A 15,358-nucleotide genomic window follows, 5' to 3' on the forward strand; every position below is an offset into this window, starting at 1 on the left:
GTGTTGCAGTACTATTATACAGGACATGACTAAGCACATACTTACACACACACTGAGTATATGGCATAGTGTCTGACACAAAGTGTTATCAAATGCAAGTAACTGTGCCCAACCCACAGTGAGGCCAAACAATATCAAAATGTCAGGGTTTCAGGTCCAGGCCCTAGCTACAAGGAGAGGTCCCTGCATGGGCCGGTTATCCACCCAGGAGAGTTCATCTAGCCCGTCTTGGTTCTCCCACCAGTGCCCAGGCCTGGCTGAAGAAGGGTGGTGAACTGGCAGCACCCTCAGGGCCAGGTCCCCAGACCCGGCCCAGCCGCCATCTCTGCAGGAGCCAGATGCCCAGGGCCCAGCTGGCACCTCAGGCTTTTCATCTGAACTGGAGAGAATCCTTTGTTAGAACCAATAGGAATACACATTGTAGCAAATACCACTCAGGTTAATCCCCAGCTCACAACAATGGCCCCTCTTTGAGAACAGCCCCAACCACAGAGATACTCTGAAGTACAATGTCCGTGCAACTTAACCCTGACCTCTGGCCACTTCCTAGGTGACAACTGATCTAAGCTGGACCAACTTTTGAAACTTGGAGAGAAACTGGTTAAAGCTGTTACCTTTAAGGCCATGTCCGTACACTCCAGTTGCTGAGGCCTCCATGGACTGTGGGTTTGCGGGAAAGGTTCGCTGCTGCTTCCAGGCCTGTGCCCAGCCATGGTGAGGACTCTGGAGCTCTTCAGGACCCAGCCCTCAGCCTGTCCTCAGGCTGCCCAGCTCATCCACCGGCCCGGAGGCTGGAAGGCCTAGAGGGCCCCGGGGAGAAGGCCTTAATCTGCACTCTCAGCCGCAAGGACCCCTGGGAGGCTGACTGTTGGCCACGCTCAAGGTCTCCTGATAACAATTACAGACTAACAGCTGCATGTTCGCGCCACTCCTGTTACATAAGTACTCAATAAACACATATCTATTGTTGTTGCAATGCAGAATGTCTGGTCATCATAGCTACCAAAAGATTCCAAACATTTAGCTGATTTAATCCCCAACTCTGGTCAAGAAAACCCCTTTTTGTAAGCCTTCATTTCACAAGCTGAGACATGATTTAATGGGCTTCCAAAACATGGAAGAGTTCCAAGCACAGGTGGTGGTGAGCAGCTGTTTTCCATCTCGCTGAGGACCAGCTGAGAGTCTTAAAGAGCCACATGAGCAATTTGGGTATAAAGTACTAGGAATACCTTCCTAATGTTTGAGAGTGTGAAACTCTACACTGAAACCTCAAGAGAAGCCATGGAATCCTCCTCTCTAGAGATTCTTTGAAAATGGGACACTGAATCGGCTCTAAGTTGGATAAAGACCAGAAAAGCATCTCACATTAAAATAACAAGCAGTTTGCATGGGTCAGTCAAGTTTGAGTTACACTGCTATTGACTTAGGTCCCTTGAAGTACCATTACCTAGAGATATATATAAAAAGAAAGAGTATGGCAAGCAGATTCATCTACTAAGTGAGACTGCAATGAAAACTGTTGAACATGCTCTAAATCCTCATTCAAAATAACTTTAAATCTCATTAAGAAATCATTTCTGAAGGATCTGAATGAATGGTACCTGGTATAAGTACTTCATGAGAGAAGGCAGTGTTGGGGGTCTTGTTTGAGGCAAACTCAGGAAAGTACCTAACATCCTATTATATTCAGGCCACATCATATGCAATTTCCAGCTTAAGATGGCAAAAACAAGAGGGGAAAAGGCACTTCCATTTCACTCTCTTGGCTGAGAAAGTGACAGAAAAACCCCTGTGAGTGGAGAGACCCAAATTACACACCTATTATTCTTTCCAAGATCAGGAGTATTTTACATATTTCCTCTTGGGAAGAAAATATTCTGATTATAGTGAAGAGGTGGAGGCAGTCTTGCTATTCTTGGTGGCTCAGAGGAAGAAACCAAAAAGAAAGATGATTTCTAAGGTGAAAAAAAAAAAAAGCTAACAGAGGCTTTGATCCTGAGCAACCTGAAGCTTGAGTTAGGACCGAAAGAAGAGGCTGTATAGGTGACTGAGGAAGCAAGGCTTGTTTGCAGTTTTATAGCCACATAAGTGGATTAGACAGAAGGCAGGAATGGTGATATGTGATAAAGACACTTAAATGGAATTTAACGGTTTATTCTCTTCCAAATTACTGAACATTAGGTTTAAATGTTTCCATATAAATATTAAATTATATGTATATAGCAGGATTACAAATTTGCACATTACCACTCTGTTTTTTAAGGAAAATGTAGCTTCTTTATTTCCTATAACTATTCTTCCTCCAAGTTCACACCCTATTGAGGAGTGTGGGGCAAAAACAAACTTGCCAATTAACAATATCTCAGTCTCTTCCCTTTTAAAGAGTGTCTTTGGGTAAGTCTTTTTTTAAAAGAGAGAAAGATCTATTTATTTCTTCTCTCCAAAATGAGAAAGAAGGTCTGTGGCTGACACAGCCAGCCCCTCTCCTTGCAGGTGGCTGGTCTGATTCAGTCCTGACTTGGCATCTGCTGGGGCACAACGGGTCCCTTGTGACCTTTGGTGCACAATCATTGCCTGCAAGAGTCCCATGTGCACCAGGTTGCAGGGACCCAGAGGCTCTGCCTCAGACCATGGTCATCCCCAAGGCCAGGATGCTACAGCTCCCAAGCCAAAGCCAGCTTCTCCTGGGCCTGCAGAGGCCTGCAGCCCCCCAGGAGCTGTAGATGAGGAAACAGGCCACAAGCCCCAGTGTTCTCAGGCTCACTGTTCCTGGCAGCATATTTCTAGCACAGCCTGTTCTATATCCCCAAGCTTTTACCTATATAGGAGGGAAAAATATCTTGTTCTTACAGCTGCATTTGCTTTGTTTCACCAAAACTGGTTTTAACCACTAGAGCTCTAAAACAATCATGACCTTTAGCAACCTCACCACCATCACCACCACTAATAAAAGCTGATAAATGACTATGACCTCTGAGTGACCCCAGTTCATCAGACCCTTACTGCACTCAACTGAGGGTTCCTTCCTGACCAATGAACAGCAGGACTTGTTTTAACCAACCACACACCAATGAATGGATGCATTCTGACTTCGCTGGAGTACAAGTTTCCAAACATGAAATAGCGTAAGTGCCGCGGCCTTTCCACTGCATAAAACCCTCTGATCTTCCCCTCAGAAAATGTGTCCACTGCTCCACGCACTACTTCCTTTGCCTGGAAAGTAACCAAGCTCAAGGCCTACTTTGTTGACACTGTAGTCACTGGTTTTCCATGAATAATCCCAACAGGAGGCGGAAGTGAAAAAACACAGGCATCTTTGTCTTCCTCTTAGGTCCTCACTCTCTTCCTCTAAAGTGCTTCTTTTTATGAGACAGGACTTCCCCTATGTCATTGTTCCTGGGGGCACTAAGCCACATGGCCTAACACTGGTGGCAGCTGGGATGCATGGGGAGAAACCAGCTTAGTCATAAGATCACCTATCGAAAAGTAATTTTAATTTATTCTTTCCATTACATACCTGCATCAAGAAGGAAAAATCTCATACAGATGGCCTACAGGCACATGAAAAGATTCTCAACATCACTAATAATCAAAGAAATGCAAATCAAAACTACAATGAGGTATCACCTCATAGTGGGTGACCACCATTACATGTCACCATACAGGTCACAGCCACCATTAAAAATCCTACAAACAACCAAAACTAGAGAGGGTGTGGAGAAAAGGGAACCCACCTACACTGTTGATGGGAATGTAAGTTGATGCAACCACTACGGAAAACAGTATAGAGGTTCCTCAAAAAACTAAAAATAGAGTTGCCATATGATCCTGCAATCCTGGGCATATATCCAAAGAAAACTATAATTCAAAAAGATTCCTGCACCCCAGTGTTCACTATTTACAATAGCCAAGACATAGAAACACGTAAATGAATGAATAAGGAAGATGTGGTACATATATACAATGGAATATGCTTCAGCCATAAAAAGGAACAAAATAATGCCACTTGGAACATGGATGGACCTAGAGATTATCATACTAAGTGAAGTAAATCAGAAAAAGAAATACCATAGGATATCACTTATATGTGGAATTTAAAATATAACACAAATGAACTTATCTGTGAAAGAGAAACAGACTCACAAACATAGAGAACAGACTCGTGATTGCCAAGGGGGAAGTGGGTAGGGGAGAAATGGATTCGAAGTTTGGGCTTAGCAGATGCAAGCTATTATACAGAGAATGGATAAACAACACAGGGAATTCAATATCCTGTGATAAACTATACAGAAAAGAATATGAAAAAGAATGAGTGTGTGTAAACACACACACATATATATAACTGAATCACTCTGCTGTACACTAGAAATTAACACAACATTGTAAATCAACTATTCAGTTCAGTTCAGTCACTCAGTCGTGTCCAACTCTTTGCGACCCCATGAATTGCAGCACGCCAGGCCTCCCTGTCCATCACCATCTCCCGGAGTTCACTCAGACTCACGTCCATCGAGTCCGTGATGCCATCCAGCCATCTCATCCTCTGTCGTCCCCTTCCCCTCCTGCCCTCAATCCCTCCCAGCATCAGAGTCTTTTCCAATGAGTCAATTCTTCGCATCAGGTGGCCAAAGTACGGGAGTTTCAGCTTTAGCATCATTCCTTCCAAAGAAATCCCAGGGTTGATCTCCTTCAGAATGGATTGGTTGGATCTCCTTGCAGTCCAAGGGACTCTCAAGAGTCTTCTCCAACACCACAGTTCAAAAGCATCAATTCTTCGGTGCTCAGCCTTCTTCACAGTCCAACTCTCACATCCATACATGACTACTGGAAAAACCATAGCCTTGACTAGACGGACCTTAGTTGGCAAAGTAATGTCTCTGCTTTTGAATATACTGTCTAGGGTGGTCATAAGTTTTCTTCCAAGGAGTAAGCGTCTTTTAATTTCATGGCTCAGTGGCCACAGGACTGGAAAAGGTCAGTTTTCATTACAGTTCCAAAGAAAGGCAATGCCAAAGAATGCTCAAACTACTGCACAATTTCACTCATCTCACATGCTAGTAAAGTAATGCTCAAAATTCTCCAAGCCAGGCTTCAGCAATATGTGAACCATGAACTCCCTGATGTTCAAACTGGTTTTAGAGAAGGCAGAAGAACCAGACATCAAATTGCCAACATCCGCTGGATCATGGAAAAAGCAAGAGAGTTCCAGAAAAACATCTATTTCTGCTTTATTGACTATGCCAAAGCCTTTGACTGTATGGATCACAATACACTGTGGAAAATTCTGAAAGAGATGGGAATACCAGACCACCTGACCTGCCTCTTGAGAAATCTGTATGCAGGTCAGGAAGCAACAGTTAGAACTGGACATGGAACAACAGACTGGTTCCAAATAGGAAAAGGAGTACATCAAGGCTGTATATTGTCACCCTGCTTATTTAACTTATATGCAGAGTATATCATGAGAAACGCTGGACTGGAAGAAGCACAAGCTGGAATCAAGATTGCTGGGAGAAATATCAATAACCTCAGATATGCAGATGACACCACCCTTATGGCAGAAAGTGAAGAGGACCTAAAAAGCCTCTTAATGAAAGTGAAAGAGGAGAGCAAAAAAGTTGGCTTAAAGCTCAACATTCAGAAAATGAAGATCTTGGCGTCTGGTCCCATCACTTCATGGGAAATAGATGGGGAAACAGTAGAAACAGTGTCAGACTTTATTTTTTTGGGCTCCAAAATCACTGCAGATGGTGACTGCAGCCATGAAATCAACTATACTTCAATAAAATTTTTAAGTGAATAAAAATCCAGTTTAGTCTGGTAGGCAACAAGATTAACGTGATTTTACTTATTAGATTGTACACTAATAATTGTTTAGAAATACACACATAAAATGTGTAGCATGTACTCGGTACTTTTTCAAGACTACTCAATCCTTGCACTGCCATATGTGATGCCTCGTGTGCTGAGTCATGTCCAGCTCTTTGCGACCCCATGGACTGCAGCTTCTCAGGCTCCTCTCCTGGAGCCTGGAGTCCATGGAGATTCTCCAAGCAAGAATACTGGAGTGCGTTGCCATGCCCTCCTCCAGGGTCCTATGTGGTAGTACTATTATAATTACTATTGTAATTATAATAATTGCAATAGTCATTATTATCCTCATTTTATAGAAGAGGGAATTGAAGACAAGAACAATTAGATAACCCTGTCCAAGATTACAAGGTGAACTGTGGGTGAGCCAGGATTCAAGTCTAAACAATTTGGTGCCTCTGAAACTCACACTACTGACACTGTGCCACCACTGGGTGTCAGCACACCAAACTGAAGGGGCTGCAGTCTTCAGGAAGACGAGGAACAGCACTCACCGGGGGCCTTCTAGATGCAAAACACTTACACGTACATTTCCTAATTTAATCTGAGAGATGAATAAACTTCTTAGAGGACAGAATGTGCAACATTTAGTTAATGGAGTAACTAATTTTCATGAGAGGCAGGTTTGTTCATTTTTTTTAAATTGTAAAAATAACGGTAGACAAGTTAAGAGGATCAGTCCCTAGATTCTTCATTAATTAAGGGCTTTTTCCAGCTGTCTGCACCTTATCACCCAATGAAACCATTATTAGAAAGACCTCAGGGAAGAGACTGAGTACGCAGTCTCAGCAGTGTGTACTCTCTCTCTGCAAAAATCAGCCATAGACGAGCATCTGCTATAAAATTATTTGCTTTAATCGCTATCAACATCAGAACTGTAGTACATTAAAGTACAAAACCTGTATGTACAATTACACATACAAAGAAATGTTCTTTGTGAGGAGCAATTTTCAACAAATCTGACAAACAGCAAGAGTCATTCCTACTGGGGGTTTGAAAGGAGAAATGGAAATTTCCGAGATGGCCCCCTCCTCCCTCGGGCTCCTCTGACCCTCTGAACATCAATTTGCGAAGGCCTGAGGGAGGAAGGGAAGTATTAACAATCTCAGACACTCAATTCTCCTCTTATGGAAGGGGTGAATTTTTAGGGAACATTTTCCGTCCTTTATTACACTGATGTTTCATCCATTTGCATCATTAGGTTCAGTAGTTACCATGACAATATGATGCCTACAGCAATCTAACTTGATAGCCAGATGCCAGAATGTGAAAAAATAGGACCAGCTAAGAAAGTGAGAGAAATATAATTAATCTGAACCACATTAAAAAAAAAATGTGCACAAACCAAAACCAAGAAGGAAACTGCCGAAATGTCACCCAAGAGAGAATGATGACAGGAAACAACGATCGAGTTTCCAAGATTCAAAAATCCTCCGCTAACGAGAGCCATGAATTGGTCTGTAACTAAGGCTGTGGAAGGAGTCAAGTTAATCTAGAATATTGCTCTGAGTGCCTCTTCCCCAGTAACTGCTGCTGCGGAGTCCAGTGCTGTTATCTTCGATTCCCGCAGAGGAACTCTTAAGCCCTGATTTTTCCAAGGATCTACAGTCGCGTCCTTAATGCTGCTACCATGGCATTCCACTCCCCTCCAGACTGATGACATACCCAGCTTTTCCACCTGAAGAAGTCATTTCCACCATCACTGTGAAGCTAATCTTAAGAGATTGAACTGAGCTATATCCTGGGAGACCCTGTCCCCTTGCTTTCTCCATACCCCGTGGAAGCAACTGGCTAGCACAACCCTCTTTGGGGCCCAAATATGGCAGAGGGGCTGGGAAATTAAGAAACAAGAGCAACATAACAGTTGTGCTTCAGGGAGACCAGCCTGGGATGGGTGGTCCTTCTCATCATGACTGGGTTGGATAGCGGCGCTGAGCTAGGCGATTTGCCCGGTTCAGGCTGGTGACCATGGAGAGCTGGAAAAAGACAAGCACAGCATGAGGTTATAACCCCAAGCATGACTCCGCCGAGGGCTGACTGGCTGTATTGAGCTTATGCATCCTGAAAGTCTAGAATGCTTCAGGAGCATTTGGCTTCCCATGTGGTATTCTCATTATTCTCTTTCAACACAACACCTTTACCTCTTAAATAAGGAGAAAGAAACTTGATTTTATAAAGAAGAGAAGTCAATAACACATCCAAGCAAGCAGTCTGCCTCAGATCATGCAGAAGCAGGGAGTTTAGTTTCAGCCAAAGTTTGCATTGATCCCCTCACCCTCAGGACACTGCTCTGGTGCAGCCACACAATTAACACCAACACAAATTGTCTCTCTTGAGGCTTATGAAAGGTCAAGAGCAATATTAATAATAGTGACACTGACTGAGCATTTTCAGGCTGCCTGATTTAATCCTCTCAACTATCCAGTGAGGTAGTTACTACTAACCCCATTTTACAGATGCAGAAACTGAGGCTTACAGAGGTTAGTCATTGCTGAAGAACTCAGGCATAGTAAGTTATTATCAGTAAGTTATAAACCAGGGTCTCCTTCACTCAGAACCCATGCTCCGAACCCCTCTCCCTCAGGACCTCCTTACCTGGGGAACCTGAGATGGGTTGTAAAGAGGAACACTCCCTTTCACAGGGGGTGGGGGAGGCAGAACACCAGCGCTGAAGTAGAGCTCAGTGGAAACACCCTGTGATGGAAAATAGAAAATCCTCTTAGTCACCTCTTCCTGGATTCTAGACTGTAAGGGGCTTCCCTGAGAATCAACTTTGGTCAAGCGACGCAGTCCCTGGTGATGCAGTGGATGGGAACCCACCTGCCAGTGCAGGGGACGCAGGTTCCATCCCTGCTCCAGGGAGATTTCACATGCAACTAAGCCTGGGCGCCACATCGACTGAGCCTACATGCCTAGAGCGTGTGCTCTGCGAGAAGAGAAGCCACTGCAACCAGAGAGAGCCCCACTCACTGCAACCAGAGAAAGCCCATGTAGTAGCAAAGACCCAGCAGAGTCAAAATAAAAAAATAATAAATAAAGTTTAAAAATTTTTAAAGAAAGATGCACATGTGATAGAGCTCAGGGAATCCTGAGCAAACAGTTTGCTCAAACAAACAGTTCCAGTGGGCACAGCCACCCCAGGGGCCTGGGGGAGCTTTGCAGAGGCTCAGGTGCTGCTGTGTGAGAAGAAAAGGCCACAAAAAATGTACTAATAGCATCATAAAAAGCAACCTCATATTCCTTGAAAAGCCTAAAATACTACAAGAGTGCCATAACCAGGCCCCAAGAAATAAAATTGTTTTCCTAGCAATTGGCATGAAATCCATACTGGACAATTTGTTAAGGCTTTATCACAATCCTTGCAAGGGATACTGGTGAACTCTAGCTCCTACTGGGAACAGAGAAAGAGGACATTCCCTTTTTTCATTTCTTCTTCTTTTTTTTTTTTTTTTTTTTTGGCTGTGCCTTGTGACATGTGGGATCTGGGTTCCTCAACCAGGGATTGAACCTGTGCCCCCTGCACTGGAAGCAGAGTCTTAACCACTGGACTCCCAGGGAAGTCCCAAGGCCACTCTCTAGACATCACGTAAGGAAGCAGTGGTGGGCTAACTCATGTTCCTGTCCCAGACTTCTTGTCTTGAAGTCCTAACCCAGAGACCTCAGAATGTATTCAGAGACAGGGTCTTTAAAGAGGTGATTAACTACTGCACAGCTCAGGGAACTGTATTTGGTGCTCCATGGTGACCTAAATGGGAAGGAAATCCAAAAAAAGAGCAGAAATATGTATACTTATGGCTGGTTCACACTGCTGTATAGCAGAAACCAGCACAACACTGTAAAGCTGTCCAGGCAAGAATAATGGAATGGCTGGCCATTCCCTTCTCCAAGGGATCTTCCTGACCCAGGGACCAAACCCTCATTTCCTGCATTACAGGCAGATTCTTTACAATCTGAGCCATGAGAGAAGCCCCATACTCAATAAAATTAATTTTTTAAAAAGTGATTAGAGTGGGCCCTAACCCATTATGACCGGTGTTCTTGTAAGAAGGGGAAATTTGGACATAGACACACACCAGGGAAAGACCACATAAAGACGCAGGAAGAACATGGCCATCTACAAGCCTGGGAGAAACCTCCTCTGCAGACACCTCCATCTCAGCTCTCCAGCCTCCAGAACTGCGAGGAGGTACTCTGGTGTTTAAACGGCACAGTCTACGACACCTTGTTCTGGCAGCCCTAGCAAACGACTACAGAGGCTTTCTCCATACTTTTCACGAGTCAGGCCCTCACGGGGCAGCACCTCCAGCCCCCATGAAAGTTCAGTTCACACACAGGTGGGCTGCTCACCTCAGGTCCCGACAAGCCTCCACTCCCCGGGCCCTCAGCTGTCCCGGCACCAGGCCCTCGGCCTTCATCTCCACCTAGGAAGCAATGCATCGGGGGTGTTCTAGCTTCCCAGGACAGAGGAGTCCCCACTCCCAGAAGGCTCCCCCATCCCCCCTGGAACATGTGGAGAGGACCACAGCGGGCCCAGAGGACAGGAGGCTGGCATACCTGTGTCCCTGGAGAAGGCACTGGCACCCAGCAGAGACTGGGGATCTGGGGGAGGTGTCAGTGAGAGGCTTGGGCTGGGCTGAGGTGGAGACGCTGCCCTGGGCATCTCCTGCTTAGTGGAGAAAGGAGGGTGGCACTGATGGTCCACACGTCCGTGCCACCTGCTTGCATTCCTGCAGCACCCACACGGTGGCCTCCACCCTCAACCAGGGCTGGCCTCCTCTCCAGCACACTCCATTCTCTTCATACCACTGCTCTGCTCAATAAGCCAAGTCACTGCCGGCTCTCGAAAGTTAAAATTCTACATCCTAACTTTTAAGGCCTTTCGTCATCTGCCTCTCCCCTCACTGGACCAATCTGTCTCCCACAACCTCCCATCACAAGACCAGTTTCCTCCAGACCAGGGTGGAGAGGCCACCTCCAGGCCCTCCTGGAGCTGAGGAAACTTCCTCAGAAGGGGCCACAGGAGGGGGCGCTTCCCTGCCCAGCCCCCCGCAACCTTCCGCCCAAGGTTACCTCAGAATCCGAGCTGTCTGACGAGTCTTCACCTCCAGAGGGGGATGCGTTGTGGGTGGGCTTCGAGCGGAACCAGCTGAACCAGCCAAACCTTGAGCTCTGGAAGAGAGATGGGGAGTTCTGTGGTCTGCAGGGTGGAGATTAACCCCCCCTCACTGTGACGGTGGTGAGACAGGAGAGGAGGGGACCCCACAAGAGCCCAGCTCCCCAGCTCTGCACCACCATCCGGGAAGAAAAACACCCCTCCACCTTTGCGTTCTCCTTCACGTTTCCGAGTTTTTCTCTCTGGACGGTATTTTGGGAAGATTTTTTATCCGCCTCCTCGGAGGACTCCTCCCCATCCTCCTTGACTGATACGGTGGGACTCTCAGAAATACTTCGAGCTCTGGGAATCAGTGGCACCTGGAATTAGAGAAAAGAGAAGTAACATCTTTATAGCACTTGACAGGTTACAAAGGCACATTCACGTGAATTCCCTCACCTGACCTGCTCGATAGATCAGCGGGATAGCCTTACAGGATCTAATATGACTGATGGGGAACCACGATTTAGCCACAAGGAATAACTTGCTGAAGGCCTCAGGACAAGGGCAGAGACCAGTCTCAATCTTCAGATCATCCTTAATCCTACAGGGTTTTGGCCACTGTGCTACTAGTCCCTAGGAGCGTCAGGTTTCCAGCACTATGCCAAGGCCTGGAGCAGGGGTGTAGAATGCTTCCACTGGAGATGAAGAGAGCCAGGAAACACCCTTCAGGGAGCCCCTAAATGCAAAGATCAGGGAAGGTTGACAACCACCGAATCGAACTCATCCCAGACCTTACTTCCTGGCTGACTTGCTCAAGATGAACTGTGAGCAGCTGTACCGGGGGAAGTAAAATACACCCACATCCCTGTGTATTAATTTTGTGTGTGTGGTAGAATATACCGGGTTGCCCAAAAAGTTTGCTCAGGTTTGTCTGTAACACCTTACGGAAAAGTCCAAATAAATTTTTTGGCCAACCCAATACATTTCCTACAGTTTACCCATTTAACCACTTAAAGTGTACAGTTCAGTGTATTAGAATATTCGTGATGTTGCATAACCATCACCGCTTTCCATTTTCAGAAATTTTCATTAACCTCAACAGAAACTCTGTTCCCATTAAAACTAACTCCCCATTTTTCCTTCTTCCCTCTGGCCCCTGAGAACCTCTACACTTTCTGTCTCTATGAGTTTGCCTATTCTAGATGGCTTGTATAAGTGGAACCATACAGTATTTGTCCTTTTGTGTTGTATTTACAATTTGCACTCTCAGAAAAAGATAATTGGTATAACCTTTAGAAAAAACACTTTTGCAAATACAGAAAAGTTTCATTTTTTATTCTAATGAGTATAGAACTTACTGTGTACCAAGTAGTATTCTGAGCATTTTATATACGGTGAGTCATCTAATCCTTACAACTATCCTGTTAGGTAGGTACTGTTATTATCATCCCATTTAACATATGAGAAAACTAACACACAGAAAAGCAACCTGTATAAGGTCACACAACTAGTTAAGGGCAGAGCAAGGATTCAAACCCAAGCTGTCTGACTTTCCTTCTAGGAATTTCTCTCCTAATTGAGTAATTCAAGAAATACGCAAGGATTATATGTTAGAATGTCCATCACTGTGTTTTACATATGAAGGGAAGGGAAGGGAGGAGTAAGGAGAAAGAGTAGAAAAGAAAAGGAAGAGAGAGACACTTGAAGTGCTTAACAAAGTAGTAAAGACGAATTAAAATCCGAGCTCCTTCCAGGGCCTACCAGGCCCTCTATGATCCTGCCTTTCTCTGTCTCTCTAGTCTGGCTTCTTAGCCCTCTCCTCAATTTTTTCTTTTTTTTTTTTTTTTACTTTTTTGACCACACTGAACAGCTTGCAGGATCTTAGTTCCCCAACCAGGGACTGACCCCAAGCCCTCAGTAACGAAAGCGCAAGCAAAGTCCTAACCACTGAACCATCACGGAGTTCCCTCGTCCCTCTCTCTAGATACAGCCCATACTCTCCCTCAGTTGTGCCAGGTCATCTTATTACAGGCTCTTTGCTCTTGCTATGCCCTCTGCCTTGAACACTTGTTCCCTTAATACTCATCTGGCTCATGTCCACCCTCCATGCTGAGCTCAGAGACGCACTGCCTCCCACACCATCTAAAGGAACATCCCTCAAGTGTACAGTGGTTTATTTGCAGTCGCCTCTACTGAACAGAAGCCCCATGAAGGTAGGCTTTGTCTAGTTCCCTGTGTATCCCCAGCCTCGATAAGAGGACCAGGGACACTGCAGGATCTCTGTATTTGTGAATGAATAAACGCATGAGCAATGATGTTTCCATACAGTGAATTTATCACACCAATACTAAAAATCATATTTAAGAATGACATGGAAAATATCATTTTATAGTGTTAAAAATAGAAAATAAAGCTTCATCTACATATGTTTTCAACCATTTAAAAACACATCTATGTGTATAACAGGCTTCTCTGGTGGCCCAGACGGTAAAGCATCTGCCTGCAATGCGGGAGACCCGGGTTTGATTCCTGGGTCAGGAAGAGCCCCTGGAGAAGGAAATGGCAATCCACTCCAGCACTCTTGCCTGGAAAATCCCATGGATGGAGGAGCCTGATAGGCTATAGTCCATGGGGTCGCAAAGACATGTATGTGTATATATATATACACACTTATGCATGTGGGCTAAGTCGCTTCAGTCATGTCCGAATTTTTGCAACCCTGTGGACTGTAGCCTGTCAGGCTCCTCTGTCCATTGAATTTTCCAGGCAAGAATACTGGAGTACGTTGCCATGTCCTCCTCCAGGCATCTTCCCAACCCGGGGATCTTCCCAAGCCAGTGATCAAACACGCATTGCTTAAGTCTCCTGCATGGGCAGGCGCGATCTTTAGCACTAGCACCACTGGGAAGCCCATACACACATCTATATATACACCCATACAGACGGCCTCCTTCACTCTTTGAAAGTTTGTATCATACAACTTTGCTTTTACCAAAGACTGACATTAGTACCTATTTTCACTAACAAACAAACAAACAAAAACCCAAAGAGGACTTTCACTTTTACCAAAAAAGTCAGAAAGTGAAAAAAGCACTCAGCGTTTGTTTTGTAGGAGCCATTTTAGAGGCAGCTCGTATCCCAATCAGTGAGACTGGCCCCACTAAGCTCCTTTACCGGAAACTACACTCAGCATCTCACGTGGGTTTGAACCGTATCTGTGAGCATCTGTGCTTCATCTCGATTCATTTTGTGCATTGTGAGCAAGATGTGTACTGAGGTAATTGCTTCTTCCCTTCACTTCATTTAGACTTACAAAAGGTTTCATAGGAAGGCTCTGCTTTCAGATAGCATGAGAAATGTGTACATAGAAAAAATATAAGAAGAAAATAAACTATTTGGCTATGAGATTCTGAGTGATGGCTGTTTGACACTTTACATGACATTTTCTGTTTTTCAGATTTTGTATAACAATAAAGCACTAATTTAGGGGGAAAAAACATGTTTTAAGGTCTGTAGCTTAGTTACTACTCAAGACAGTTCTATGACATCACTTCCAACCAGGCAAAGCTAGAGAGTATCTTAAATTTGGACCAGCAATGCCTGTTACTAGTGGAGGGATTCATTCACTCAACAGCTGAATAGACAATTAACTAGACATGGTTACCTCCAAGACCTGAAGAGAAGAGACACAGCTGCCATAGGTCCTTCTCAGAAATAGAGCAAGGTAAAAATGTTAAAGATAGAAATATCAAGAGTCTTCCCTGATGGCGCAGAGCACAGCAAGTGTTCAGTGCATCAGTAAGAAGAGGGCATCGGAGGGGGCTGATGTGCAAGACCAGAGGCAAACCCAGTCCTGCCCCCACGGACACAGGTTGGCAGGAGTGAAATGAACAAGAACAAGCCTCCTCTCCACCTCTTGGGATCCGGTGTAGAAAGAAGCAAGGGGCAATGTGGAAGGAAGGGCTGGTGCAGGGCACAGGAAGGTGCCTGCATGTGGCTCAGCAACTGGGGCAGCTGGAGGGAATCCACAGCTCAGAGTGGGTGCTGTCTTCTGGGGACTCTGTCCTCTCACCTGGGGTCTGGAAACAGCCTTCTGCCCACCAGGATGCTGGAGGGTTTCTGGAGACACTGGGTTCTCTCCTACGGCATAAAACACAACAGAAATCAGGATGTGAAGTTGGGTCTTTCCCTTCTCTCCTGAAGAAGGGTAATGGGAACACAGCCAGCTTTCCTAATTGCCAAGTGGCCAGAGCTCTGGGCACATAGCCCCCAGTGGATCAGAATAAATATGAGGTCCATTTGCACAAGCCTCTCAATTCCGGCCACCCCAGAACATGCCACTCACCCAACCTCCACCCCAAACCAAGATCACTCCACGAGAACCCTGAAATG

General features: G+C 45.2%; 1 protein-coding gene across 1 annotated transcript in view; it reads right to left on the reverse strand.

The window, feature by feature from the left end:
- Nucleotides 1-7,778: 7,778 nt before the first annotated feature.
- Nucleotides 7,779-15,358, reverse strand: part of SEC16B (SEC16 homolog B, endoplasmic reticulum export factor) — a 41,117-nt gene continuing 33,537 nt past the window's right edge. The window contains exons 19-25 of the mRNA XM_052654003.1: nt 15,039-15,106; nt 11,191-11,343; nt 10,942-11,040; nt 10,426-10,534; nt 10,219-10,292; nt 8,467-8,565; nt 7,779-7,847 (exon numbers count right to left, since the gene is read on the reverse strand). Coding sequence (XP_052509963.1) covers nt 7,779-7,847; nt 8,467-8,565; nt 10,219-10,292; nt 10,426-10,534; nt 10,942-11,040; nt 11,191-11,343; nt 15,039-15,106 — 671 coding nt within the window. The remainder of the gene's footprint in view (nt 7,848-8,466; nt 8,566-10,218; nt 10,293-10,425; nt 10,535-10,941; nt 11,041-11,190; nt 11,344-15,038; nt 15,107-15,358) is intronic.

The sequence above is a fragment of the Budorcas taxicolor genome, chromosome 16 (genome assembly GCF_023091745.1).
Source record: "Budorcas taxicolor isolate Tak-1 chromosome 16, Takin1.1, whole genome shotgun sequence".
Classification (NCBI taxonomy): domain Eukaryota; kingdom Metazoa; phylum Chordata; class Mammalia; order Artiodactyla; family Bovidae; genus Budorcas; species Budorcas taxicolor.